Source organism: Heterocephalus glaber, unplaced genomic scaffold, assembly GCF_053883595.1.
Source record: "Heterocephalus glaber isolate CG9 unplaced genomic scaffold, H.glaber_assembly_v1.0 deba00001779, whole genome shotgun sequence".
NCBI classification, from domain to species: Eukaryota; Metazoa; Chordata; class Mammalia; order Rodentia; family Bathyergidae; genus Heterocephalus; species Heterocephalus glaber.
This window is the reverse complement of record NW_028258466.1, coordinates 477450-504764: the sequence shown is the minus strand read 5'-3', so window position 1 is coordinate 504764 and position 27315 is coordinate 477450. Positions and strand designations below refer to the sequence as shown.

General features: G+C 48.9%; 2 protein-coding genes and 1 long non-coding RNA gene across 4 annotated transcripts in view; 1 reads left to right on the top strand and 2 right to left on the bottom strand.

Moving 5' to 3' along the window:
* Positions 1–10858, top strand: part of Gtf3c3 (general transcription factor IIIC subunit 3) — a 28825-nt gene extending 17967 nt beyond the window's left edge. Inside the window, exons 13-18 of one of the 2 annotated variants that reach the window (XM_004868937.3) lie at positions 195–330; positions 2549–2786; positions 3538–3728; positions 5099–5223; positions 8942–9094; positions 9406–10858. In XM_004868937.3, coding sequence (XP_004868994.1) covers positions 195–330; positions 2549–2786; positions 3538–3728; positions 5099–5223; positions 8942–9094; positions 9406–9528 — 966 coding nt within the window. In that variant the 3' untranslated portion in view covers positions 9529–10858. The remainder of the gene's footprint in view (positions 1–194; positions 331–2548; positions 2787–3537; positions 3729–5098; positions 5224–8941; positions 9095–9405) is intronic. The other variant, XM_021247736.2, reaches the window with a different exon arrangement.
* LOC106008052 (uncharacterized) lies at positions 6407–12837 on the bottom strand. The gene is made up of 6 exons (XR_015447868.1): positions 11583–12837; positions 11063–11259; positions 10610–10686; positions 7894–7990; positions 7065–7243; positions 6407–6681 (listed from the first exon to the last, which is right to left on the bottom strand). It is a non-coding gene; the product is annotated as an uncharacterized LOC106008052 (long non-coding RNA).
* Positions 12838–14329: 1492 nt separating this feature from the next.
* The window catches only part of Ccdc150 (coiled-coil domain containing 150), a 64377-nt gene continuing 51391 nt past the window's right edge, over positions 14330–27315 (bottom strand). Inside the window, 11 exon segments of the mRNA XM_087202677.1 lie at positions 14330–14649; positions 14881–15000; positions 15938–16024; positions 16870–17031; positions 17111–17179; positions 17640–17834; positions 20122–20248; positions 22302–22471; positions 23408–23501; positions 24892–25061; positions 27039–27167. Coding sequence (XP_087058803.1) covers positions 14524–14649; positions 14881–15000; positions 15938–16024; positions 16870–17031; positions 17111–17179; positions 17640–17834; positions 20122–20248; positions 22302–22471; positions 23408–23501; positions 24892–25061; positions 27039–27167 — 1449 coding nt within the window. The 3' untranslated portion in view covers positions 14330–14523.

Genomic DNA, 27315 nt, shown 5'->3' with positions numbered 1-27315 from the left:
TGACCCCCCCCCCATTCTTTTGGTAAGAAAAAATAATTTACTTTACTTTTAGATGTGTGCATGTGTTTTTTAATGCAGTAAGTTGACTGCTGTTTTCCTTCTTAGGGAAGTTTTCATTCACATTCATGGTGTTTGTGGCTTATTAGTCTTTTAATAAATTGACTAAAAATATCTAATTATCATCTTTAATTCAGGTAGCTATGAACAGAGCCCAGGTCTGCTTGATATCCAGCTCCAAATCTGGAGAGAGACATCTGTACCTTATGAAAGTATCGCGAGACAAAATATCAGACAGCAATGACCAAGAGTCGGCAAATTGTGACGCAAAAGGTAATTCATCTGCTTTGTTATATAAAACTCAGCTGAACTGAAAGACTGGTGAAGTCACAACTGATAGTAATCTCATTTTAAATAGACCTTTTTCAGATAAAAGGGAATTTTGAACTCTAAATAACTTACATATATTAAGCGGCTAAAAGGAAAGTCTACATGTACAGTAAGGCCCTGACATATGAACGGGTCAGATTTGTTCCTAAATCCAACAAAGTACACTGGTGAAAGTTCACAACTCGAATGTTCATACGTCAGGGACTTACTGTACTTCAGTTTTAAAAAATTTGAAGGAAGCTGGCACATACCCGTAATCTCAGCATTCTGGCAGGATGAGGCAGGAGAATCACAAGTTTGAGCCCTGCCTGGGCAACTTAGCAGCTTAGCAAAATTCTGTCTCAGAATAAAAGGGAGGGGGCTGGAGATAAAGCTCAGTGCAAGGGCCCTGGGTTCAGTCCCCAGTGGTGCAAAATTAAAAGGAAGACATTTGGTTGGATCTTTGTGTGACACAAGTAAAATAAAACTTAATTTTTACTTTTTAAAAAGAAAAATATTTGTAAGAAATTTTTGAAGATTGGATAAGTGTAGGGGCTATTTGTCCAGTCAGTTCAGTTATAGATGTTCCATTCTCTGTGAGACTCACTTTTGACAAAGCTAGTAATCCTCATAGAAGCTCTTTAAAAGTAAGTTGTGACCAGTGTCAGGTTAGGACTAGGAGGCTTCTATTTTTACTTGCAGAAGTGTCAGGCATGCTTGGGTGGGCTTATTACTCAGGTCTTTAGAAATGACTTAGGCTGCAAGCTAGACCTGTCAGGGAAAAGATGGCTTGTTCATTCGGCAGACACTGTGGCAAGCTGTTGGAGCCCGAGGACGGACGGTCGGGCGGCCTCAGCTGCTGACAGCCTGGCTGTGGGTGCAGGAGTCCAGCGGTCTCTCCAGCCCCCGCCCTGCCTCTGCAGCGTGTGTTCCGGGCCACATCCCCATAAAGTTCGTTTCCTCTACCACTGACCTGTTTTCTCATTGACTCTGTATTTCAGGTCTATTGTTGGTCTTCCTTAGATCCATAAGGCTGTGCTAATTTTATCACGGTTGGGATAGGATGAGGCAGCTCTGTAGGTCACATGCAAGGCTATGCTCTGATATTTCCCTCCCGGAAATGTTCTCACAGCGCTGACCTTACAGCGATTCTATTTTAGGAATGTGGAACATCCCACTGGACAGCAGTTCCATCACTTAGTCATTATCTGGTTTTTTAATGTAATTACTTTTTTTTTTTTTTTGGTACGGGGATTGAACTTGGGTCCTTGCGCCTGCACAGCAGGTGATGAAACCACTGAGCTAAATCCCTGGCCCAGTTACTTCTGGTAATTAATAATAATTGGTAAGCATCTTCATATATGTCTTCTTTCACATTTTGATTGTCTGGATAGATTCCCAGAAGAATCGGGGTCCATCAGTCCTCCGACTGCCTAGAAAGAGGGTGACGAGGCCTGAAGGAAGAGAGACGATTGAGACGTTAGTGGTTCAGAGTGTGTGTGGCCGGGGGTCAGTCCTCAGAGCGGACAAAGGTTCCGAGCTGGCCACTGTTTACTGGGTTCTGAGGGAGAATCAGAGGACTCGGGCGGTGATAATCCTAGAGTGACGAGGATCTTATGATTCTTATGATCAGAGGAAGTATCCATGACTGACGAGGGTGGTGATGATCCTAGGACGATGAGGATCTTAGGCCGATGAGGGGCTTATGCTGACTGGGAAGGTGAGATGAGTTCTTACAGCAGTAGGTGGGCTGAGGTAAGCTGCTAAGGAATTTGCCCCTCCCCGCGAGACCTTTCTCCTTCTGTATTACTGCTCGGTTCTTGCAGAACCAGGGTGTCCTCAGCTGGTGTAATCTTGCCCTTGAGCGTCATAGCATCAGGGACATTGAGGCCACAGACAGCCCTAATCAGAATTTAATTGTGAAATGATTTTCCTCCAGAGTTATGAAGGATGCTCGTTCTGCCCAGAGAGGGTGTCGAACTGGCATGGAGAGTGCCGTCGCAGTGAGGAGTCACTGGGGTCGCAAAGGGGACGGCACTGAGGGAGTGCTGACGAGAGGCGACCTTTCTGCCTTTGTCAGACTTGTTAGCAGGAAGTCAGGCCCACAGGACGGGGGCTATGAACTGTGAATTTTTCTTGCTATTAGTATTACTTTCTAACTGGCTTCATTTGCTCGTTGTAGCAATATTTGCTGTGCTCACGAGTGTCCTGCCTAAGGATGACTGGTGGAACCTTCTGCTGAAGGCCATCTACTCCTTATGTGACCTGTCCCGCTTTGAAGAGGCTGAGCTGCTGGCAGATTCTTCATTGGAATATTACTCGTTTTATGATGACAGGCAAAAGCGCAAAGAACTAGAGTACTTTGGTCTGTCAGCTGCAATTCTGGACAAAAATTTCAGAAAGGCATACAACTACATCAGGTGACTCTTAACAATTTATTTGAATTCGATTACTTGATAGCATACATACTTTCTTTTCACGTGGCCTCTCCTAATGAACCAATACGTGCTTGTTGCTTACTGGTTCAGTTCACTGGTGATTGTCAGAGGCAGTGTTTGAGAGCATGGGTTCTAGAGCTAGATTTTCTGGGTTCGCATCCCAGCTCCGACACTTTCTGGCTATGTAATCTAGGCCAGGTCCTTAACTTCTCCACCTCTGCCACCTCATAGTACACCTCTTATGAGGGCTCAATGAGTTACCACATATTTAATCTTTATTTTTCGAGGTAGGGTTTCGTAGTGTCACTCCGGCTGGGCCTGAACTGAGCGATTCCCCTGCTCTAGCATCCTAGAATGCTGGGGTTCCAGGCGTGCCCCACGATGTCTGGCTGCATAGAAAGCCTTTAATACTGCATGGAACCCCTCATTATCAGCCTCCATCAGTCTGTAGTAGTGGTGGGCAGGGAGCAAAACAATGAAACTTAAGCCATTTCTAGGTTTTGTTTTGGTTTGGTTTAAAGGTTTTATTGAAAAGCAGAAACAAAATGTAGACTAACTCTGGCAGCATTTTCTAGGATAAATCTTCTGTTGGGTATAAATAGATTGAAGCAATCTGCTCTCCTTACTGAAGGTGGTACATTTCAGTGTTGGAAGGACAGCACTGAAGGTTTCATTCTAAGAATTAGAATTTCTTTGTACATGATTTCCCCCCATCCTCTTCTTGCAATTTTAGGATAATGGTAATGGAAAATGTCAATAAACCCCAGCTCTGGAATATTTTCAACCAAGTCACCATGCATTCCCAAGATGTACGACATCATCGCTTCTGTCTCCGCCTCATGCTGAAAAACCCAGATAACCATGCCCTGTGTGTTTTGAATGGACACAATGCGTTCGTGTCTGGCAGTTTTAAGCACGCGCTTGGTAAGTGTTCTGACAGGTGGCTGTGAAGGGTAGAGGGGGTGGGCTACAGCAGAACTGCCGGGGTTCAGACGTCAGCTTCTCCAGGGCAAGTTACTCTTGTCTCTTTCTGCTCAGTTCCCTTAGCTGTAAAATGATGAGAGTCATTGGACCTATCCTGTAGATATTGTGAAAATTCAGTGAGTTAATATAAACTACTTCCAACAATGCCTGGTGTGTAGAGTAAATGCTCTAAGTACTGCAGTGGTACCTCGGGTTTACAAACACTTTCGTTTGCAAACTCTGCATCGGGTGACAAACACGACTGCAGCCATCTTTCCTACACAAACACAAACGTGGCTATCTTTTCCAAAATCGTAGAAGAAGTTAGGTGTGTGAACCAAGGTACCACCATATTGACAATAATGTTAGTTTGTTATTAACTTTTAGCTTTAAAAGCCTAACCTAGATCTTATAGTTCATTTTAAAGGTCAGTAATTCTCTTTGCTTACACTTGTTTTAAAAATAATTTTCACTGGGGCCAGGGGTGTAGCTCAGTGGCACAGCACCAGCACCTGCCTGGCAAGTGTGAGGTCCTGAGTTCGATCCCTGTCACCAGAAAAAAAAATTTTTTTCCACATGATTTTAGTTTGAGATAATGCATTTAAAATTTGTTGATAGTCATTTCTTTAGGATCAAGATTTTTATATGGTGCTTAGAAATTCTAGTTAAACTTAAGGAAAATTTGTTAATCATTTATAACAAGTTTCTGTAATAAGGGATCAGAAGCAAACAAGAAGAAAAATACCTAATCAAATGTTTAGAATTAGCCACATACCTTCTACTTCCTGAAAACAGTGTCACTGGGTTTGCTTCTGAATAAACTGTCATTTGGGCTATTTACTACTTTCATGTTTGTGTATGGTGGATATTTTTATAATTTCTCAGCCATAACTTCAATCATCATATGTCAGAACTTTCCTCTGCTACAATATGTGATTTAAATTGAGATTATTTTCCTATATTACCAACTTTTACACGTGGTAAAAACGGAAAAGTCCAAATGACAGTCTATCATCTTTGCTGCTGAAGGAACTCTAGTGCCTGCCATCCCTTCTGGAAGAGAAGTTCTTTATTCCATGTAGCATGAGGTGTAGATTATTCCTTTGGGAGAAAAATTTGCCTAAACTCTGTTGTGATATTTAATTGTTTTTTTTGATATAAATATATACATGTAATACGTAGAGTTCCTATAACTCCATATTATTAGATAAATTAGCTTTTCTCAGGAAAAATAGTTGCTAAGTTGAGAAGAAACATCTGAAAAACCTGTTTTTCCTTTTTATTTCCACGATCAATTAACCTTACACATGAATCACCACTCCACGTTCCAGCACAGTACATTCAGGCCTTTCGCGCCCGCCGTGATGAACCTCTCTACAACATGTGTATAGGCCTGACTTTTATTCACATGGCATCCCAGAAGTACGTGTTAAAGAGACATGCTCTCATTGTGCAGGTAATTCATTTGGAGTTCTCATTTCTGTGTTCCTTGCAAATGCATACATTCAATGCTTTTTTTGTTTTTTGGTACCGGGGATTGAACTCTGGTCCTTGTGTTTGCACAGCAGGCAGCGAGACCACTGAGCTAAATCCCCAGCCCCTACATTCAATGCTTTTTAAAGACCCTACTTCAAACACAGTACTTCTTGGTGTAATACTGAGAGCACCTAGCCTAATGCCCATGTTCAGTGCTCACGGAACTCTGCAGAGTTGTGCACATGGCCAAGCTGTGTTATAGCAGTACAGTAAAGGTATGCAGCCAGACCACAGGAGAGAGAGCCAGGCAGAATCTACAGAATCAAGGCTGTATTAGTTGTCTTTCTTTTTGCTGAGACACTACCCAACACCCGTGACTTAGGGGAGGAGAAGTTTGGTTTGCATGTGGTTTTAGTTGATGACCTGCTGGCTGTGAGCAGGAACTTCAAATTGTTCAGTTCATTCATGGCAACCCAACCCTCTGTGAGTCAGGCTGGCTTCAAACCCACAGTGATCCTCCTGCCTCAGCCTCCCAAGTGCTGGGATTACAGGTGGGCGCCACCACTCCTGGCTCCAACCCCTCTCTCTAACACATTCATGTGGGGCCATAATTCATCTCTCACTGCTGGCACCTCTGGTTTGAACGTGTTGTGTGCCTGCCAGTTGAATCATTGGTGGTACCCGTGTGACTGTCCCATCAGGCAGTGTGCATGTACCACCTGTGGTTCAAGCCGGCAGGAACAGTTAAACCATGCTTCATCTCCAGATAGCCAGGCATGGCAAGGTCATAATTCCAAGTGTAATTCAGCTTTCCCGTATACAACCAGAAACATAGTAATCCCAGTTCCAGCATTTTTAAAGTCCAAGTCTCTTCTGAGACTCAAGGCAAACTCTTAGTTATGAAGCTCTGTAATAGTCAAAACCTAGTCATGTAATCCCGAGGTAGAATGTCACAGGCAAGACATCCCTGTGCCAAAAGGGAGGAATGGGTGTAGGGAACAGGGGAAGGGGACGTTACCAGGACCTCTGCAGTGAGTCCTGGTCTCCTGTGAGTCACGGCAGCACAAGGTGAATTATAGGAAAGGCAGACAAATGAGACTGAGAAGAAGCTGAGCTTTGGGTCTGATCAGTGCTGCTCTGGGCAGCAAAGACTCGAAGCCCTAGCTTGCAGCACCTTTTATTTAGTACATCCGGAGAAACAAACGTAACAAATGAATATGTAGATTTCAGTATCACTTTGGGATGAACAAGGTATAACAAAAGACTGGGTGGGGTTGGTCGAGATCTAAGAACAGTGAGGAACTATGCAGGTGAAGATTTAGTTCCTCCCAGGAACTACACAGATGAAGATTTGGTTCCTCCCAGGGTGTCTCTTGCAGGTGTGGTCTTGTCCTGGAGCATTACAGCATCATGGGATCATTGAGATCTCCCTTGTGACCTGAGGCCAAAATGGAATTATGTCTTGGAGTGTTATAGCTGGCCTGTAGGCAGGAGAACTAGGCCTACTCAAATGATTTTTCCCTAGAATTATGTAGCATTGCTCCCAACAAATGGGGAGTAGACAAGCATTGGACCACAGAGGGACCAGAACCCTGTCTGCCAGGCATTACCCTTGCAGTGGTGAAAGTGAGTTCCTAGGACTCGGGCAGCCCCATTCCTGTGGCCTTACTGGTCCCGCCTGATTCGGCCCTGCTCTGTGCTGGCTTCACTTGGAACCTGCAGCTTTCCTTGGGAGATGTTCTGCATTCCTGGCTTATCTGACTTCATGAGGTCTCCACTACACACTGGGCTTCATTCACTGCCCTTCTGAGGGCTCCTTGCCTGGCCTCCTCGGCCTTCCTTTGAAATCTGGGTAGGAGCCTCCCTGACCCCACAGCGTCTGGGTTCTGCACGCCAGTAACACGAGCACCACGTGGTTGTTGGCAGCATCCGCTCTCAGTGGAAGCAGTGGTCTCTGCGTGTCTGGGTGGCCGAGCACAGTGGAGTGGGTCCTGGGGACTCTGTTTTCAAAAAGAAAGGTTGAGCTTGCAGTGGATGGGATCTTACTGAGGACATAAAGGCATGTTTATTATCCCTGAACAAAGTACTGGGTTTCTTTTTATTCTGTGACTTTTTTTTTTTTCCTGGTACCAGGGATCGAACTCAAGACCTTGTGCTTGCAAGGCAGGAATGGTGCCACTGAGGTGGAGCACTGGGTTTCTTTTCAATGGCGCTGGTCTCTTTAACAGCCATACCTCTTTTTACCCCAACTTTACACATGGCTCCTTCTGGGCCAAAATTTAAGTTTTTCAAATTTTTCTGTTTTGCCTTTGCCCCCAGTTCTATGAATCTGGCTAAGAGCAGCCAGTAGTACCCATGCCACAGCCAGGCTGCTTTGAAATTTACTCTGCCACATTAATTAACTGTGCTTAAGTTTGGTCTCCTGCAGAATCTCAGGACTTGGGCAAAAATGTGGACAAATTTTCTGCCCTCGCATGACCCATGTGGCTTCTAGTCCAGTGGCCAGTGGAGTCCTCATTTCCAGCTGAAACCTTGAGCCCGGCCTTTACTGTCAGCATTCTGACCAGACTCTTCCATCAGGCTCAGTTTATAACATTCTGGGGCTTCTCTAGGTGTCATCTCCAAATCTTTCCAAACTCCTCCCACAAACCTGTTCCAAATGCTTTCAGATCACAGGGTCACGTGTAGTCACAGCAACAGCCGTGCTTCTCTGGTACCGGTTTTCTGTGTTAGTTGCTTTCTTGTTACTGAGACACAAGAGCAGACACAAGTTAGAGGAGGAGAGGTTTAATTTGCCCATGGTTGAGTCCGTGACCCTCTGGCTCCAAGGAGGCACCATGGCAGAAGGGTGTGGGGAGCTGCTCAGTTCGTGGCACCAGGAAGGCAGAGCAAGGGAGCAGACAGACGAGAGGCCAGGCCTCCCTGGCCACCCAGGCACACCAGGATCCCTGGGCGGGTCCTGCAGCCGTCACTGACACCCCTCACCGCCACACTGGCTCTTCAACTCTGCAGTCACAAGGTCCTCGGCTGTGCTCTGCCCGAAGACTCATCTAACTGTTGTTAAAAATGTCTACACAGGACAAGCCTGCGGAGTGACTTTCCTTACACTGTTACTAGCCAATTAAGTAGTCTTTTTAAATGTTTCCTCTGGGGTGTGAGGGTGTAGCTCCATGGTAGTGCACTTGCCTCACTAAGCCAAGGCCCTGTGTTCAGTCCCCAGCACCATAACAGCAAAAAAATTTTTAAAAAATTAGGGGGGGGACACCAGGAATTGAACTCAGGACCTTGCGCTTGCCAGACAGGCTCAGTGCTATTGAGCTACATCCCGGCCCTCAAAAAATTTTTAACATGACTTGCACTAATACTATAAACTCTTGAGAGATCAGAGATTTTTTTAAATTGCTGTTTTGAGGCAGGGCTTGTTAACTTGTCTAGTTGGGTTCAAACTTTTGGTCCTCTTGCCTCAGCCTCCAGGATGCTGGACTGTAGCATGCACCATCATGCCCAGCTGAGATCCGGGGTCTAGTCTTTTGTTCACTACTGGGTCTTCAGCCCTTTTTGTGATACTGTTTGATGCATCTGAGATATGCGATGTTCTGTGTTCTGCAGGGCAGGACTTGACAGTTTTGTTTTTAGTTTGTAGTTTAGCGCATGCACCCTCAGCAGATGAGTGAACTACTGACTTCTCTCTCCGGTAGGGCTTCGCCTTCCTTAATCGATACCTCAGCCTGCGTGGTCGGTGCCAGGAGTCTCTGTACAATTTGGGCCGAGCCCTTCACCAGCTGGGGCTGACTCACCTCGCCATCCACTATTACCAGGAGGCGCTGGAGCTCCCCCCATTGGAGGCAGAGGTATTTGACTCAACACTGAGGGGCCGCTTCCTTTGATCTGCAGAGAGAGGCAGTGCACTGGTACTGTGGTCCCATCCGCTCACAGCGGAACAGATCGTAGCTTGTGTACTAAAACTTGCTTCCCCTGCTTCCTGCACGTGATTGCCACAGGTTGGGCACCTGGGTCTTGGGCATCCTGGCCTTATGCCCGGCTCAGCAGCCACCGACTCCCATAGCCTGTGCTTGAAACTTACTTTAGAAACCTCTGCTGTGAACTGGTCTTGGTTGGCAATCTGAGATGTGAAAATACTCCTGTCTTCCTTTCCTCCTAGGGGATAGAGGCTGAGCAGGTGGACTTGCGAAGAGACATTGCCTACAACCTGGCCCTCATTTACCAGAGCAGCGGGAACTTGCTCATGGCCCGGTACCTCCTGTTCACCTACTGCACCATATGAAGCCGTCTCCAGCCGTGGTGAGGACAGTGCTTGCTGAGCTGCGTCACCTTCAGTACGTGCCTCTGCCACGCTGCCCAGCATGGCGACCTGGATTCCACCTCTAAACAACAGTGTTGCTTTTCTCTATTGGTTCATATATCCATTTTGCATGTAAGTTGTGTATTCTTGGTATTTTCCTAGGAAAATTGGTGTAGGAAAATCATTCCAGTACTGAAATGGACAGAATTAGTCTTGAGTCAGCGTGGAGTTGTTTTTCTACTTGTTCACCTCTGTGTTTGGCACCGAATGCAGCAGGACCCTGACTTATGTATAGTTCTCCTGGAACACAACTCCTTCTACTGTACTATGATCCTGTGCAGCGCGTCCTCAGGCAGCTGCCCCTCAGCACAGTTTTTTTTTTTCTGGTACCGGGAATCGAACTCACAACCTTACACTTGCCAGGCAGGCACAGCAACACTGAGCTACATCCCTGGCCCCTTCAGCATAGTTCTCCACATCCTAACCCGAGTGGGTGTTCCTGGGAAGGGAAGGTTAGCTGTTTCCCATGCAGTCTTTCAGTCTGCTACCATGAGGGGAGGCGGTCCTTCCAGTACACGGACTGGAAGTTGCTTATCAAAGAAAGTGAGACTCTGTGATGTTAAGACGGCTGCTCACATCTGCACCTAACAAAATTATTTAAAGTGGTATGTGGTTGGAGGACAGATAATTGATTTAATCCTTCTCTTTTTTTGTTTTTGGTACCGGGGATCGAACTCGGCACCTTGTGCTTGCGAGGCAGGCGCCGGAACCACTGAGCTAAATCCTGGCCCTCATCCTTCTCTTTTAACCAAAATGCATTTTAGCTGCATTGATGGAGGCTTAATTCGAAACATACTGCTCCAAGACCAGTCAAAGGTTATCATCTGTAGGTGCAGCTTCCCAAGATAAAACCAGAGATGATGTTTAGTAACTCGGCGCAGTTTCCATTCCAGGGAAGCTGTGTGTGTGTGTGTAATAAAGCATTGCTGATGAAGTTTGAAAGATTAGATAAAAACTTTTGACTAGCATTCTATTTTCTTAAATCTCAAGTAAAGGTACTTACTTGCTAGATGTACTGTGGGACCAACAGTTTTTCAGGGGTGCCATAATAAGTGTGTGTGGTTGCAACACCCAGTCCAGCTGTGGGAAGGAAACAGATGGGAGAGTAAAGACAACAGAAGGCTTTCTAGAACTCTCACTGCTGTTTATACTGTACATACATCTTTCTAGTTGAGAAGTGGAATTTGTATATAACAAATAAATGTATCTTCTACTCTGTGTATATAATTTAAATAAACACTTTTTTATTTGGGGTTTTTGTTTTTTTGAGGGGTCTCGCTGTGTAGCCCAGGCTGGCTTCAAACTCGTGGCACTCTCCCGCCTCAGCCTCTCAGGTGCTGCGATTACAGGCATGTGCCACCAGGCCTGACTAAGTCCTGTTTTTACAGAGGCAGCTGTTTCACAGAACGCTGTTTTCCATTGCAGGCTATTGGCTGCCGTGACGAGGCTGCCTGACCTGGAGTAGTGAGGGTTGTCTGGGGTCGGGCTTTGGGTGCACCCTGTCTGTATCCGGCTTCCCACGGAGTGAAGCCTGCCAGGCCCAGGGCTGCAGGGCAGACGGGCGGTGACTGCTGTGAGTGTCATCTTTCTCACCGACGTGTGTCAGCCACGTGGACCGGAGCAGCTGGGCTTGCCTGTATCTGCCACACGGCTCTGGAGGAAGCAAGGTGAATCACCTGCTCAGGGACAGAAGTGGACGCTGAAATCCCTGGTCCCCCTGTGCTGGTGTGCACTGTGCTCCTGAATGCTGGGCCGGGGCTGTGGCCGGGGCTCCCGGAGGTCAGCAGGTGGGACGGCAGTGCGCGGCCGCCTCAGACCCCTGGCCTCCACAGGGTCAGCTCCCTTCAGGCTAACAGGCCCAGCCCAGTCAGATGCGAGGAAACTGGGCCGTTTTCCTAACGGTTCTCAAGGCCTTCCGCCTGGGAAAGCCCTGTGGAGAACGTCTCTCGGGGAGGCTTTAGGATGCTTACGCTCACCCTGTCCCAATCGGCCGGGGTCCCAGTGCCCTGTAACGTGGTGCGATGGCTGCAGCTGCTTTAAGGTCACTTCACAGGGAGGCTGCTGCTCAGCCGGCCGGTGGTTTCCCCTCCTTCCTTGGGGACCTCGGGTGGACAGGGCTCCTCCATGGAGCTCTAACTTGAGAGCGCTGTGGCCAACCAGCAGTTACTCTGTCAGTCTGGAAGGAGAGAGCTTAGGCACCAAGGCGGGGAGGAGAGAAATGCAAATTGCAGGGTACCCTAAGTTATGGCTGACAGGAACACTAGGGTTAATTAGGCTAATGAAGATTCATCTGCCTCTTGTTATCTATAGCAGGTACCCAGGTAAAACATGCAGGTCTCAGCTCAGTTACAACCAGCCCTTGGGAACCGATCGAGTTTGTAAGTGAAGGGTCCATTGTACTCCCCGATTCCTATAGATTTCTGTTTTAGCTCCTGAGCCCAGCCGGATTCTTACCTTTGGGTACATCCTAAAGGTACCCTTGATCTTTTATTTTCAAACTTTATAAAGATGTATATTTGTTTCACTTAAACTGTTCACCTTGTCAGATTAAAAAATTAGAGGCAAACGGTGGTTGGTTTACATTTTTTTTTTGTAGCAGGGATCAAACTCAAGACCTTGGGCTTATGAGGCAGGCTTGGTGCCACTGAGCTAAATACCAGGCCCAATGGTTTACATTTTTAAAATAGGTCATTCCCCTAATTCCATTAAAAACCCTTGGCTCTAAGAACTTCTGCTCTGATGTTTACAGTGGCACTAAGAAAATCCTAATTGATCCATTGTCATTTCATTCAACCTTCCACTTTCTGTTTCACAAAAAGAAAGCATAGAGCAAGCATGGACACTTAAAAGAATTTGTTGTTAAATGATGATAGTGTCCCTGGACCTGATTTAAAACTGTTACAGCAAGAGCGTGGAAGTGCCCAGGAAGGTTTGCTTAGCACGTGCGTCTATTACTGATACAGGGCAGTGGGAAGCTTTCTGTTTTGTTTCGTTTTTGTTTGTTTTTGGTTCTGGGGATCGAACTCAGGTCCTTGAGCTTGCAAGGTGGGTGGCGGAACCACTGAGCTAAATCCCCGGCCCGAGAAGCTTTCTGCTAGGGAATCAACTCTGTCCCCACCCCCATTAAAGCCAACCTAAAACTTCAAAATAAAGCTGGATTGTATTTGGGAAAGGGAGAGCCTACAAGAGCGAATGGAATTCTTAATAAGATCTCTTAGCAAGCAGCCAGCCCCAGCCACACCTGGACTGACAGAACAGCCAACCTTCAGTGCCATGGAAGCAGCTGTGCAGGCACCCGTAGGTTCTGGAAGCAGAGAGCAGGGGCTGGGGGGCGGCGGTGTCCACAGGACCAGGCCGGAGCCTTAGCGGTGGGCAGGTCTTCCTCTGTGGAGTGCAGAGAACCCTGCCGGGCTGGGCTGATCCAGACTTTGTAACAGCTTCTGCTTTTGCCTTGCACAAAAATGACCCTCGTTCATCGTGAAGCCGGAAGACTTCTCGCAGACTAGGAGGACGAGAGGACTTGCTGACCCCGCTGTGGGTTTACAACAGCGTGGCGACAGGAAGTCCGGGAAGCACCTGCACACAAGGGCCAACCTCAGGCCAGAGAAACTCCCGCCCCTCTGGTGCACATCCCCCTCACCCTGTGCAATGGAGCAGCAGAGGTGCAGACCCACTTCTGGTTCTTTTTTGGGATCCCAGGGATGGAACCCAGGGCCTGCAGCATGCTGGGTAAGCGCCCCAGCACTGACTACACCTGCAGCCGCCTGTTTCCCTGACACCAGCTGTGCCGCTTGCAAGGTCTGCTCTGCTCGCCCGGAGAGGGGTCTCAGGTCAGTGGGTGCTCAACTACTGACAGCCCCACCTGGCGCCAGCCTCGCCTCCTCCTACAGCCGGCAGGAGACCTGGGACCAGCCAGGGTCCTAGCAGCAGTCCGGGAGCTCGTGCTGCCCCCCGAGTGACAGGCAGGATAAAGAACACCACCACCAGAGGAACCGATTCTGAGAACTGAGAGCCCATGAACACGCACATGGCGTCCTGCAGGAAGAGTGACGCAGCACAGGAGGCGAAGCCCCACTTCCCACGAGGCACTCAGGGAGACAAACGTGGAAAGGTAAACCCAGGCTGTTCCACAGGGACAGGAGGAAGAAGGCTCCCCAGCTCTGTGAACAGCACCGAGACCACAGACTTCCTATTTCCTTCCACCAAATGTCTGTCTACTTCTGAGCCAGTCCCCAGTGGTTTTAGTGACTGTATCTCCACATTCTGTTTCTCATCAATGGAGTTTTTGTGGAAGTGCAAAATCCTTAGGGAAAGGACCCAAATCCTAAGTGTAGGAGCCAATGACAAATTTCAAAGTAGACACGACCATGAAACCACCACACTACGCAGGAAGAAGAGCTTCGCCAGCTGTCTGGGGCCCTGCCCCGAGTCTCCCACAGTCCTCTGCGTGTGGCTCTGTGGCAGGAGCATCATGGCAGGAGCACAGGGCAAGATCACCAGCGGGAGCCACCTCCTCCCCAGGCCCCACCTGCAGACAGCGGTGAGCCTGGGGGGCCTAATCCCCGGTGCAGCCCAGCACCCCGGATGCAGTCACCTCCAGGCGTCTCAGTGCAGGCAGTGGCAAGGAAGACTGACCGCTGCACAGGCCACTGGACTTTCAGGATTACCTGCTGGCCGTCTCACGGGCACAGTAAAACGCAGCTATGTATCGTCCAACGGCATCTCCTATCATACAACAAACTAAATTTATTGGGTAGAAAACAGGGAAAGGGACAAAGAAGGTACAGTGGTCCTGTGGAGATACAAAAGAGTTTGTAAAGGATAAGCCAGACTCCCGTCCCCGTGCTGCAGGACAGGCCAGCCCTGGTAGCCTGGCTGAGTCCCGGAGGCGGAGCCTCCCACTAGGCAGCTCCTCTGTCAAGGACATTTCTTCCTCCCGACCTCCGACGGGTGCTTCTTGGGCCCACTCCCGAGGCTCTGTTTAGTCTCCCAGTGGTGCAGAACAGACTGTGTGGACGGGACGTTGGGCTGTGCGTCTTCATCCTATGGGAAAGGAAACAGCCCAACCTTTTGGAACCAGCGCCAGGGCTGAGCACCTGCAGCCACTCGTCCACCCAGGCAGCTGGACGGTGTGGGAGGTGGCTTCGGGTTGCTAGGAGCGGTTTCAGAGAAGTCTAAAGACCAGTGAAAGAGGAGCTGGATGACGAGAGGGCGCTGGGCACCCGGAAGGAACAAGCCGGGGCCCCTGTGAGAGCCGCGCCGCTGGGACGGTACCTCTTCCTGCCACCTGTCTTCCCGGGGAAGCCGCCGCTGCAGCCGGTTTTTCAGCTCCAGTTGGAGGCCATCGAACTTGCACTTAAACCATCGGTGCACCTCCTCCAGGTTAGTGGTGATCTGCACACGGGACAGGCACAGGCTTCTCAGGCAGTGCTCTGAGGGACTGAACCTGGACCATCAGACTTAAGTTCTGACTGTGAGGGCCGTGCAATCCATTTGTACTACACTCAAGAACCTACGAGATGATAGTCACTTAAAAATTTTTTTTTAAACACAAGGTCTCACTATACAGAGCAGGCTGGCCTTGAACTCACTACGTAGCCCAGGCTGGGCTCAAACCAGAGATCCTCCTGCCTTGGCCCCCACCCCCCATGTGCTGGGAGTACAGGTGTGCACACCATGCCCGACAAGTCACTTCTGAGAGATGGGACGGGACAGGATGCAGTGGGCTTGCCCTGTACGCACACTCGGTGCTGTTTCCTCAGGCTCATCACATGCTTTATGTTGTGCCATGTCCTTCAGCAGGGACACGGACACACTGAAGGGAAGCACTGTGATGCTCTAAGCTGAAGCTCCTTTGTGGCCCTAACCATGTATGGTTCTATACATCCTCAACCAGGCCAACTTAAGGTGAGGAGAGAAAGCAAGTTCGCAAACGGCAAAATCTATGCTTCAGGTTACTGACTGAACAGTTTCCACTTTATTTTTTAATTTTTATTTTAGTTTTTTGGAGACAGGGTCTCGCCATGAAGTCCAGGCTGGCCTTGAACTTGCAGCAGTCCTGCCTCAGCCTCCCAGGTGCTGGGATCCCAGGCGCGGGTCACAGATCCCGCTGTTTAGTTCATGTCAAATGACAAAGTGTTACAGGCTACACACACGCGGGTCTCCCTTCCACGCAGTGCTAGATACGTGGCCATCAGGGTCAGTACGTTAGTGCCCTACCGCATGCTGTCGGGACATGGGATCTTCATCTAACGAAACGCACTTGCCGACAGAGTCCTGCTCAGCAAGGCGCTGCCATGTTTCAGGGCTGCCGTGCTGTCACCATGCCCACCTGCTCTGACTCTGCACTGGCTTCTTTCAGCTTAATCTCTGTTGCCTCCTTACATTTCTTCAGGTGTCTGACAGCTTCTTCCAACTCCTGCAAGTGTGATGCAGAGATCTTACAGATTTCCTATGTAGCACACAGAACCACAAAGCTTTGAACTGTAAAATGGCAACCACGTTACAGAAGCAGGATGGAGTACTTTCAAATTCTAACTAAGCTTCAGTTTAACCTGCTCTCTATAAATACACAGTTAGACTGTGATGTACAGATTCTGCTGAAAGTGAGCAGAACGGAGACACCTTTCCTAGCAGTGATCCCTGTGGAAAGGAAGGCAAGCATTTATCGGGCTCTTGAGGTCCCTTTCAGTGATACAGTGTTCTGTCTGTTGGGCTGGGAATCCCTCAGATTCCTGTCACAGCAGCAAATGTATGTGCTCTAGCAAAGAACTGAGGGGATAGGACTCCCAAAGACGTGGCATCCACTTCAGAAGCCTTATTTAGTTGCTTGATCAAGTGTTTTGCATGTGTAAGCTCAAGCAGTTGTTCTTTACAAATGCATATTATTTTTATGAAACTAAAAATGGTGCCAGGCACAGTGGTACAGACCTGCAACCCCACCATGCTGGGAGGCTGGGGCAGGAGGATTGCAGGTTCAAGCCCAGCCTCGGCAATTCAGTGGTAAAACCCTGTCTCAAGATAAAAAAATTTTAGAGAGTTGGAGACACAGCCTAGTGCAAAGCCCTGAGTTCTGTCCCCAGTAGTGGGAAAAACATGGGAAACAACATTTGTTGTATTCCAAGCTATGGGCCTCTTCCTAGAAAGCGTCATTCTAAGATGAACTGTCCATGAACATGTGCCTCCTGCAGAAGCGAGGAAATCTATGCACTGGCTCGGGCTCCTGAGCTCTGCTGATGCCTGAGAGGGCCCGGGACCCCTCACCTGGCACCGGCCTTCCAGCTGCTGCCTCATCTTGCGCTCGGCTGACAGCTGCAGCTCCTGCTGTCTGTTCCGGGCTGAGGTTTCGTACTGGCTCTTGGCCAGCAGCTGCATCTCCTTCTGCAGGTTGCTCATTTCCAACACGAACCTCTGGATGCTCAGGGACTGGCAGAGGACAGACAGGGGACGGGGTGAGGCCGAGTGTGGGATGGGGGGATGGGGAATGAAATGTGGAGCCCTCTACCTGCTCATTGTTTTTTTTCTGATATTGATCCTTGGTCAGCTCCATTTGCCTCAGTTCTGTTTCTATTTGCTGAAAGTAAACGTGGACATAATGTGAAAAGATGGAAAAACCGGCTGTTCTTTTGCCCTGAGGGTGACAGACAGAATCCCACACGGGAGCAAGGTCCCCGCTGGCTCAGTGAGGGCAAAGTCTGGGCCCATCGGGAAAGGGAAAGGGAAAGGGAAATGGAAAGGGAAAGGGAAAAAGGGAAAGGGGGGAAGGGAAAAAGGGAAAGGGGGAAAGGGAAAAAGGGAAAGGGAAAGGAAAAAAGGGAAAGGGAAAAAGGGAAAAAGGGAAAGGGAAAGGGACAGATGGGCGCAGAGCGTGGCCCTGGAAGCTGAGGCCCAGGGTGTACACAGCAGCCTGCCCCCCCAGATGGAGATGGTCCCCTTGGGCGACCTGCCCACGGCCAGGGAGGACACCCCGCTTCCCAGACGCCCCGATCCGCCCCGGTGCCCTCGAAGTGAGGAGAGGCGGGGTCCCGCACAACCTTCATCCTCTCTATGTTCTGAGCGTTGCTCGTCTTGGCTGACAGGTGAAGCTTTATCTGGGCCTTCTGACTCTTTACCTTCTCCTGGCTGCTACTCAGCGTCTTTTCCAGCTCAGTGACTTTCTGCCGAAGCTCTCGGTTGCTCCGAGACACTTCCACTGACCTGAAGTTGGCTTCGTCAAGGGCTTTCTTCAGCTTGGAACACAAAGGAACAGATTGGGCTCTTTCCCCCTGCTGTTCAGTAAAAGAAGCTCCGCTGGTGTTCCTGTGAGCGAGGCACTAATACTGACCGCTGATCAAGCAAAAGATCAAGCGGCTTTTGTAATGTTAACACCAGAGAACAATCTTTCTCAGCACAGATGAAGAACACAAATATATATTCACTGTTTGCACTTTAAGGGCACAGTTTTGGAGTCAGAGCCAAGTTCCAGTCCCAGCTTCACCACTGACTAGCTGAGTGGTTTGGGGGTCATTAACTTCCAGAGCTCAGGTTCATCTACTGAAAGGCAAGTCACATGGAAGAGTGAAGTGAGCCAACAGAGAGCGCATGCAGGGCCAGGTACACAGTAACTGCTCAGGGACCAGGCCACAAGCTGTTCTCTTCTTCCTGTCATTTGTAAGCTCATATCCAAGAAGCGAAAACAAACAATATGGAGGTTTACATAAATCTCATGAGCTGCATGTATTTTTATAATACTGAATTTGCTTTGTTTTGCTTTTTGGAGACAGGTTCTCACTATATAGTTCAGGCTGGCCTTGAACTCACTGTGTGGCCCAGACTGGCCTTGAACTCATGGTGATCCTCCTGCCTCAGCCTCCAGAGTGCTGGGGTTACAGGTGTGTGCCCCCATGCTGGGCTCGAAGTTTTGTTCTTAAGGGTTTTCATACATTTTCCTCATGGAAAAACAGCATGGTGATTACTTAAATAATTTCACAGTCCTCACCTCCTGAAGTTCCCTTAAATCCGTGCTACTTGAGCTGAGAAGGGAAGAGACAGGAGGCACAGTAAACACTCTGGGAGGGCAGTGTTTGGCAAGGAACAGAGTCAAGCCCAGTGTCCTGTCCCTCTTGCCAGTCCCTCCCTAAAGCCTGACCTTACGCGAATGGCAGCTTTGTCTGCACCTGACCAAGGCCGAGCGGCCACTCCCCACTGTGCACTGCCCAGGCCTGGGCGCCGCGGGCACTGCCTAGCAGTGCTCTGAACCCAGGAGGCCTAAGTTTCTACTCTGTGACAGAAGAAGCAGGAGTCAGATCGCGTGGAGGACTTTAATGCACACCCACCAGAAGGCGGCGGAGGCCTCAGCCCGTTCTAGGACCCTGCCCTGCTGCCCGGCCGCCTCACAGCCCGCCCTCGTCCCGCACCAGCAGAAGGATTTTGGTTCTGTAACTATTCTGCGCGATCTGGGACTAAAGCTGCATTTCTGTTCAATGTGCTCTTCTGTTTCCACAGAATTCATTTTTTAAAGCTTTCAAACAGTGCTTTGTAACTCGTCCGTCCATCTGCTGAGATTGATCTGTGAATGTCTGCCCATGGCAGCTGCTCTATGCTGCGGGTCACAGAACACAGGCCAGTCGTCCTGCCCGAGCTCTGCAGGAACTTGATTCCTCCCTCCCTCGTCCAGCGAGGCTCATGATGTCGCCCTTCAGGTCTGACTCTTTCTGTGGAAACGGCTCTCTGACTTCACTGCTCTGTATTTCATTCAACACAGCTACTTGGCTTGGCCCTGACCGCAGTTACCAAACTGACCACTGCAGGCTCCACACCTGTGGCCTCTGTCCTTCCTCGCCGTCTGCTCCACCCCTGCAACTGCTCCTGCCTGACACAGCACGGCCGGCAACGGACCAGCTCCTGGGCTTTGGGCTCACCGTCCTGGTGGCATTGGCCATCTTTGCAGGCCTCCCGGAGGCCCGGCCGCGCCTCTGCCGATTCAGCTAAGCTCATCACATTTCCGTCATCTGGCAGCCACACGCCCCAAACCCAGGCTCCCTCCCGAACTCCCTCGCACTTGCTCGGCCTCACATGGAGGCGCACACCAGGCTCTCCAAAGCCTTCCCTGTCACCTCCTGGCCAGTTCAAGGGCACGGCTACAGCAGCATCACCAGCACACACCTGAGCACCTTGCAGATGCAGCTGACTGGGTGTGTGACCCTCGGGGGCTCTCTCAGCCTCTGCCACCCATCACCACTGAGGAGGGCTCCCACCCGGGATGCTGTGCGGGCAGAACTGGACAGCCCAGACTGCCTCCTGAGTGCTGCTTGGGATCGGCACAGGGGTAGCCAGCCTGCCTGAGAGGGACTTCGGCCACTCTCTGTGACCCTCCCTCTGTCCCCTCTGCAGAGGCTCGTCCCCTACTTAGTGGTGAAATCTTTTTTTTTTTTTTTCTGGTACTGGGGATCGAACTCAGGACTTTGTGATTGCAAGGCAGGTGCGGTGCCACTGAGCAAAATCCCCGGCCTGCTTGTTCACTACTTGACTCCATACCTCAGCGAGCTCCCACTGTGCCACTTTCTTTGCAGTCTCCCTCTCAGTCTGGAACTGCTTCCTTAGAGCTTCTATGCGTTCGGCGTGCATCTCTGCCTCCACTCTGCATTCCTCTGTCATCCGTTCTCTGTTGTGAAGAAGACAGATGGTGAATCGGCTGTGGAAATCATCTCAGGAGGCCAAAACCACCTGGAGGGGAATGTGCAACTCTCCGAAAGGTGTACGAGTGGACTGGCAGATGAGCAGCAGATCTCGTTGGCTGACTCTCACTGATCTGGAGCTCAGTGACAAGAAAAAAAAGAAGTACTTTTCTCTGTAGCATTAAAAAAGTCATTCTGGCCAAGTGTGGTGGTGCACGCCTGTAATCCCAGCACTTGGGAGGCTGAGGCAGGAGGACTGCCACAAGTTTGAGACCAGTTTGGGCTACATGGTGAGTTCAAGGTCTGCCTGAATTACATAATGAGACCCCGTCTCAAAAAAAAAAAAGTCATTCTGTATAAAGATTTAGCCAAAAGGTAAAAAATTCACATAAAGGAAAAATAGATGTACCAATCATACTGTAAGACTGGGGTCCCAGCCCCCAGGGCACAGACAGTTAGGAATCTCCATGTTTACAGCTGCGCCCCAAGACTCACATCACCCCCTGAGCTCCACCTCCTGGGAATGGGGCATTAGATTCCCAGAGGGGCAAGGCTCCTACTGAGCCGGCCCCTGGAGGGGTCCCGGCTGCAGGCTCTTCATTCTACGCACTGCTGAAGCCAGCAGGCTGCAGCTCCTTGTGAGAACCAATGTCATGATAATAAAGTACACTGCTCAAATGATACTAAAATCATACTACCTTTTTATCTCTCTGGTCTGTGGAAAATCTGTCTTTTATGAAACTGGTTCCTGGTGCCAAGGCTGGAGGCCGTGAGGATCCAAGTGTCAGAGCAAGGTTTAGAACAGGCCTTGATTTCACAGTTCAGGTCAAGCCTGTGACAGTTTGTCTGAAGCTACAGGTAAAGTAGCTGAGGTCTGGATGTCCTCCAGGGTAATTTACCCACCCCGGGGAGAGGTGATGCGCACCCCGGTCTCTATTCTGAGTCAGATACAGGAGAAAGGACACGCTGAAGTGGAGAAGGTATTTTCACATGTGATCTGTGCACACTTTACTTCTAGTGAAAGGTCTCAGCCCGAGATGGCTCAGCTTTGTTTCAAGTAATGTTCTTCTGACTTACACAGTGGCTCACAGAATCATTTAAAAACCCTTCAGCATCAGCTAGTTAGTTAGGGTTTAGACAGTTAGTTGTTCAAAACCCTGAAAATTCTGTGGGGACCACAAAATGTTACCCCTTCCCCTACTACTAAAAGCTCACAGCGGGCGGGGCCATTTGTATGAGGGATGAGAGAGGGTCAGAGCTCTGCTGGGAGTGCTTACTTCCGAATTTACTTTTATGTCACTGCTCAGATAGTTCAAGGATGAATCACGCTTTACCTAAGGTCTATAATCCTGAAATCATGCAAAACTGTGCTTCTCAGGAAGAAAGCACAGCTTGGGGTCCTACTGAACATGCGCTGGTTTCGAGGTGGGATTCCTCTCAGGCTGACTGGAAAAGAGGCTGTAAGCTGCGTTCCATCCCCACCGGGTGGGAGCTGGTGGCCTGCAGCAGGTTGTCTGTGGTGGGAGGCGGGCAGAGCCAAGTCAGAGCTGGGGGCCCACTTTGCTTCAGGAGTGAGGAGTGGAGGCCAGAGGAACACTGGGGATGTGAGGACCCATCCGGAGGAGGAAAGGGTGAGTCCTCACCCTCCACGGTCCAGCTGTACAGCCTGGTTCCTCATCCGCCCCGGGGTTAGGGGACCACTGATCGAACTGATCTCAGGTCGAAACTGAAAAGAATGAATAACGTGACGTCCGCTCAGATGGGGAATCCTTTCCTGGATGGGTCAGTCCCAGCAGGCTGCTGCTCATGTCCCTCAGAACCAGTGTCCTTCACCCTTCGTCTAAAGCAGCAGCTTGGGAGCAGACCGGGGATGCCGCCCATGTCACCTGGAGGGGCCCCGTCAGGCCTGCTCCGCTCCTCTCTGCTGTGTGGCTGCAAGTCTGAGCTCAGAGCCGGGAAGGGTCTGAGCTGACCCATGGCTCCTCTTACCCCTCCTCTCAGAACTCCTCCCCGGTGTGACTGTGACTCTGATGTCCTTACCTGAGGGTTTCCAAATTCTGCCACTCAAGTTCTTTCTTCTCCAATTTTTCTTGAATGTGATCCAGCTTGGTTTGCAGATGATTATTTGCCTGGAGAGCTTGCTCCAGGCTAATGGCCAATTTCCTATTGTCTTCTCTAGCTACATCTAGAGATTTCTGTAGAGGCTTCATCTGGAAGAGGGAAGAGTGTTTTCAAGTCCACTGTTGCAGATGCAAGGGGTCCAGAACATTCTACACTGCATCCTCAAGTGGCCCTGAAACAACTCCTGAGGACCAGGCTCAGTGATGTCAGGGCCTGGAATGTATCCCTGAGAACTTACTGCAGGCTTTGCTTTGAGGACTCCAAGGAGGCAGTGGGAAAGGCAGGCACCACTGGCCACCCAAGAGTTTTGGAAAATAGAGCCAGCTTAATGTATCTTAACTTTAAAAATTCTTAACCAGCTAAATTCCTCTTCTTGACTATATTACCTTTACCTTCTGGTCTCATCCCCTAGGAAAGATTAAAAACTGGCAACTGTTCCTTGTATATCATTTAAAAAGGTTAGCTGTATGAAATATCCATGCATATAACATACATGTGTGCAGTATAGGTACACAGTCACATCTTGCACATATATGTGTATGTCTCCTTATTAACAGCAGGATCACTCTAGCTACTTAAAAGATTAAAAGTAATTTTCTTTTTTGTTTGTTTTTTGGTACTGGGGATCAAACTCGGGTCCTTGCGCTTGTGAGGCAGGCGACGAAACCACTGAGCTAAATCCCCTGAGCTAAATCCCCGGCCCTAACAGTAATTTTCTAAGCTCTTTAATCTCTGATATTATTTGAGGACTAATATAAATGAAATATATTCCATTTATGAGATACAGTATTTCATTAATATACAGGAAAAGCATGTGGACCATATAAGACCAAGAGAATTAGTCACAGCTGTGTTCCTGGTTGCCCACAGACTCCAGGTCTACTTCCTATTTGTGAATAGGTCACCGTCTAAACTTGGACTTGGATGAAAAGGAAACTTACCCAATCATTTCCCCTCATTTTTCTGAAAGTCCTATCGCAACATCAGAAAGCTCAGCGTTACCACCTGAGAACACTACCCCATACCTCGCTGTTGTGCTGGGTGTCCACAATAAGCATTCTGGCCTGCCACTGGTCCACCTCGGCTTCCAGCTTCTGCACCCGCTGCAGGTTGAGGGCCCTTTGGACAGAAAGCAGGAAAAGAGAATGCTACCACTTGGGAGCATCCACTCTTCTCCCAAGGAGCTCCCAGTATCATACATGATTGGCCACCAACTCTGAAAACACCGAAGAGCTAGAGGTAGATGACAAGCTGCAGGTTAAAACACTAAGTCTCCTGAGGGTTAAATGACTTGTCTCACTCAATTGGGCCTGACATATTAGGGCAGTGATGGCGAACCTTTTAGTTTTCAGAGATAACAAACAGCTGGGTGTGGCTCGGATTCGCCACCACAGCATTAGGGTATCTGTACACATCCCTGCCTGACCCATGGGCTGGTAATTTTATACTATATGGAGCATCATCGCAAAAAAGAGTCACTTCTACAAGGCTTGCCCTTGAGAATTCTGCTTCTCAGAATTCTACTTAGACATTTTATGAATGGTGAACAATATTTTTAATGCTATTCTCCTGACATTTTGAATTCAAAGCTATAATATTATATATACTATATAACAATAATATACAATAATAAGCACAATGAAAACATGACATACAGGCACTGTGCACCGACACACACAAGCCCTGTTAGACTATTTCTTCTTTAACCAAAAAGGGAAAACTTATTAATTTTTAAGCATTCAAAGGAGTTTACTTACAAAACATAGCTAGAAATAGTTCTCAGGATGATTTACCTATTAATCTTTTTTTTTTTTTTTGGTACCGGGGATCGAACTCAGGGCCTTGCACTTGCCAGGCGCGGCGCCACTGAGCTACATCCCCGGCCCTTGTTAATCTTGAAATAAGACAGCAATGAATGAATTCAAACTAAAAGTCATTCAGCTTCACTTATCTGTGTGCAGATAACTGGGCTCCACCCTCGGGCCTCCCACAGGGTGGGAGGTCGGTGAGCCCTCTCCGGAGCTACCTGGCACCGCTTCAATTATCCGCGCCCTTACTGCTGTGTAGACCTGTGAATGGCCTTTAAGGTGTTCCTGCTGGCTTGAACCACCCGTCCCTGCACGACACGACACGACTGGATTGGACTGTCGCACGGGCGGGCGGCTCGGCCCACCCATGACACTGTCTCACGCTGCGGATGGGACAGGCAAGCTCACGCTGCTGGTGGTTCAGAGCCGCCCAGCAGCGAGACACAGGCAGGCGCTGCGGCCCACTGTGAATGTGGTGAAAGCGCAGCAAGGGCAAAGGCAGAGGAGCCCCGAGCAGAGACACACTCCCTGCTTCCGCGGCGAAACAGGGCAGCTTCCAAGTTCAGCGCCAGGCCCCTCCCGTCCCAGCCCCTCCCTTGCCGACCCCTCGCGCACCACCCCGGCAGTAGTCGGCAGGAGGAGGAGAAGCGCGGTCCCCACTGCTCCTTAGCGCAGGGCGGGGAGAAGCAGGGCGCGGGCACCTTTCTTTCTTGAGGCCTGCGATCTCCGCATCCCTTTGCCCCAGCTCTATCTGCACTTTCTCCAGAGCTCCTTGCATCTTACTGTGAGAGGCCAGCACGTCTTCCAACATGATTGTAACCTTGCAGTTGTCTTCTTTCGCCTCTGCCAGCTGGCGCTGAAAGTTTCCCACCTAGGAGAGAATGAAACAAGACAGAGACTCGATTCTTTCTGGTGACTCCCGGGAAAGAGTGTGGAAGGCGGGCTGGCAGGAATCAAGTATTATTTTAGATTATGTTTCTTAAATGAACATGACTCTGAAAAACAGAAAAGTAGACCTTCATTCCTGTGGGAAACGCAGCAGTCTCCCAACTGCTAGGGTGACCCGGCACTCACCGTAACTGGAGAAACTGAGGCCCCTACACGGCGGGGTCCAGAGTGGCTCCCGTGAGGTCAGCGGAGAGCACAGCTGAACCCCATCAGAATTACCGGATAGGGAGAAAAGAAAGACTGCAGGGGGCGCTGGGGATTTAGCTCAGTGGCACCGCACCTGCCTTTTAAGTGCAAGGTCCTAAGTTCGAGTCCCGGTACCACAAAAAAAATACATACATACATACATACATACAAAAGAAAAAAAAGACAGTGCAGGGGAAGTGAAAGCTACCAAAGAAGGATGCAGCTCACAGCCTTCCGCAGAGAGGTGAGATCTGGCTCCTGCAGTCAGCAAGCTTGAGATGTGGTGGGATAGATAGACAAGGTGGTGCATTTTCACAATGGAGCATTCAGCCATAAAGATAATGAGACTCTATCACTGCAGCAACATGGATAGACGTGAAGGTCATTATGTGAAGTGAAATAAAGTCAGGCACAGAGAGAAAATACTGTGTGTTCTCACATGCAGTGTGATTAAAAAAATGAGTTTAAAATTTAAAAATTTATTACAGTAAAAGACATTAATGCCCTTCAAAATCCTCCCCTCACTTCAAACACACTCAACCCATCATTCTTGCCACTTTCTGAAGCAGTTCTGGAGTCCTCTTTCATGTCTTTAGTTGGGCTGTTATGGCTGTAATATCCTGAATTGACTCAAAAAAATTTACTTTTCATGCTCATTTTGACTTTGGGGAAGAGCCAGCAGTCACACAATACAGATTCAGTGAATAAGGTGGGTGAAAACACACCATGATGTTTTTGACAGAAATCGCTGACCAGAAACAATGTGTAACACGGAGTGCAGTCAGGATGGAGGATGAAACCATTTGCTCATTTTTCAGGCTATTTTTTATGTACATCATTTCTTTTGTGGTACTGGGGATTGAACTCAGGACCTTGCACTTGCAAGGCAGGTGTGGTGCCACTGAGCTACATCCCCGGCCCTTGTACATCATTCCTTACTCCAATGAGCCTTTATAATATTAACAGCACAGCATAGTGTTCCTGAGTACAAACTCTGCTCACACATTTCCATCAAGGATACCCCTGCCATGCCTCTAAAAGGTCTGAGATGTGAGTTCTGTTCACATTAAGACATATCACATGAATATTAAGGGAAAGCATCACAGCACTGATTTTTGGTTTTGTTTTGAGACAGGGTCTCTCCCTGTGTAGTCCAAGCCGCCCTGGAACTCACTATGTGGCCCAGGCCAGCCTCCTGCTTCAGCCTTTCCGGGTGCTGGGATTACAGGCGTGTGCCACTGTGGCCACAGCGCTATTTTGTCTCATCAGTAAAGCATAAGTATGAAGGTTATTATTAACAAGGTCAAACTTTTATTCTAGTTTTGGTTTTTTTCCCATTACTAGGGATTGAATCCAGGGAAAGTTGAGCTACATTCACAGTGCTTTTTAAGACAGGGTCTCCCTAAATTTCCCAGGTTGGGACTAAATTTGAGATTCTCCTGTTTCAGCCTCCCACATTGCTTGAATTGCATGTGTGTGCCACCATGCCTGGCTTTCAGATGAGTTTTAACAGAAAAAATTAGAACTGTTCTTTTTGATTCATTTAAGACAAAAAAGTGTGAGTTACACACTGCATATTTAAAAACTATTCTAAAGCTATCTTTCCCCTAGAAACAGGACCTCCTCTTCTGACCAGTCCTCACTGCTTTAACTGAAGGAGACAAGACACAGCACAGGCAAGCTTTCCTAAGCGCGCAGAGAGGAGGGGCCTTGCCTTCTTGCTCTCCCTGTCCTCCAGGGCCTCCAGGTCCCCTTTCAGCCTCTGGCTCTCCTGGAGGGCGGCGGCCCGGTGCTTCACTGCTTGGGACAGCTCCTTCTTGTTCTTCTCAAGAATGGATTTCACCTGCATAGAAAAACAGAAGCAATAAGCAACTTCCTACAGCACAATAAATCGGTGACTAGAATAAGACACAGCAATTTAGAAACCAAACTTAAGACTTTTAAATATGTTTATCCACACTACATATCAATTCTGTATTTGTTCCATGCCC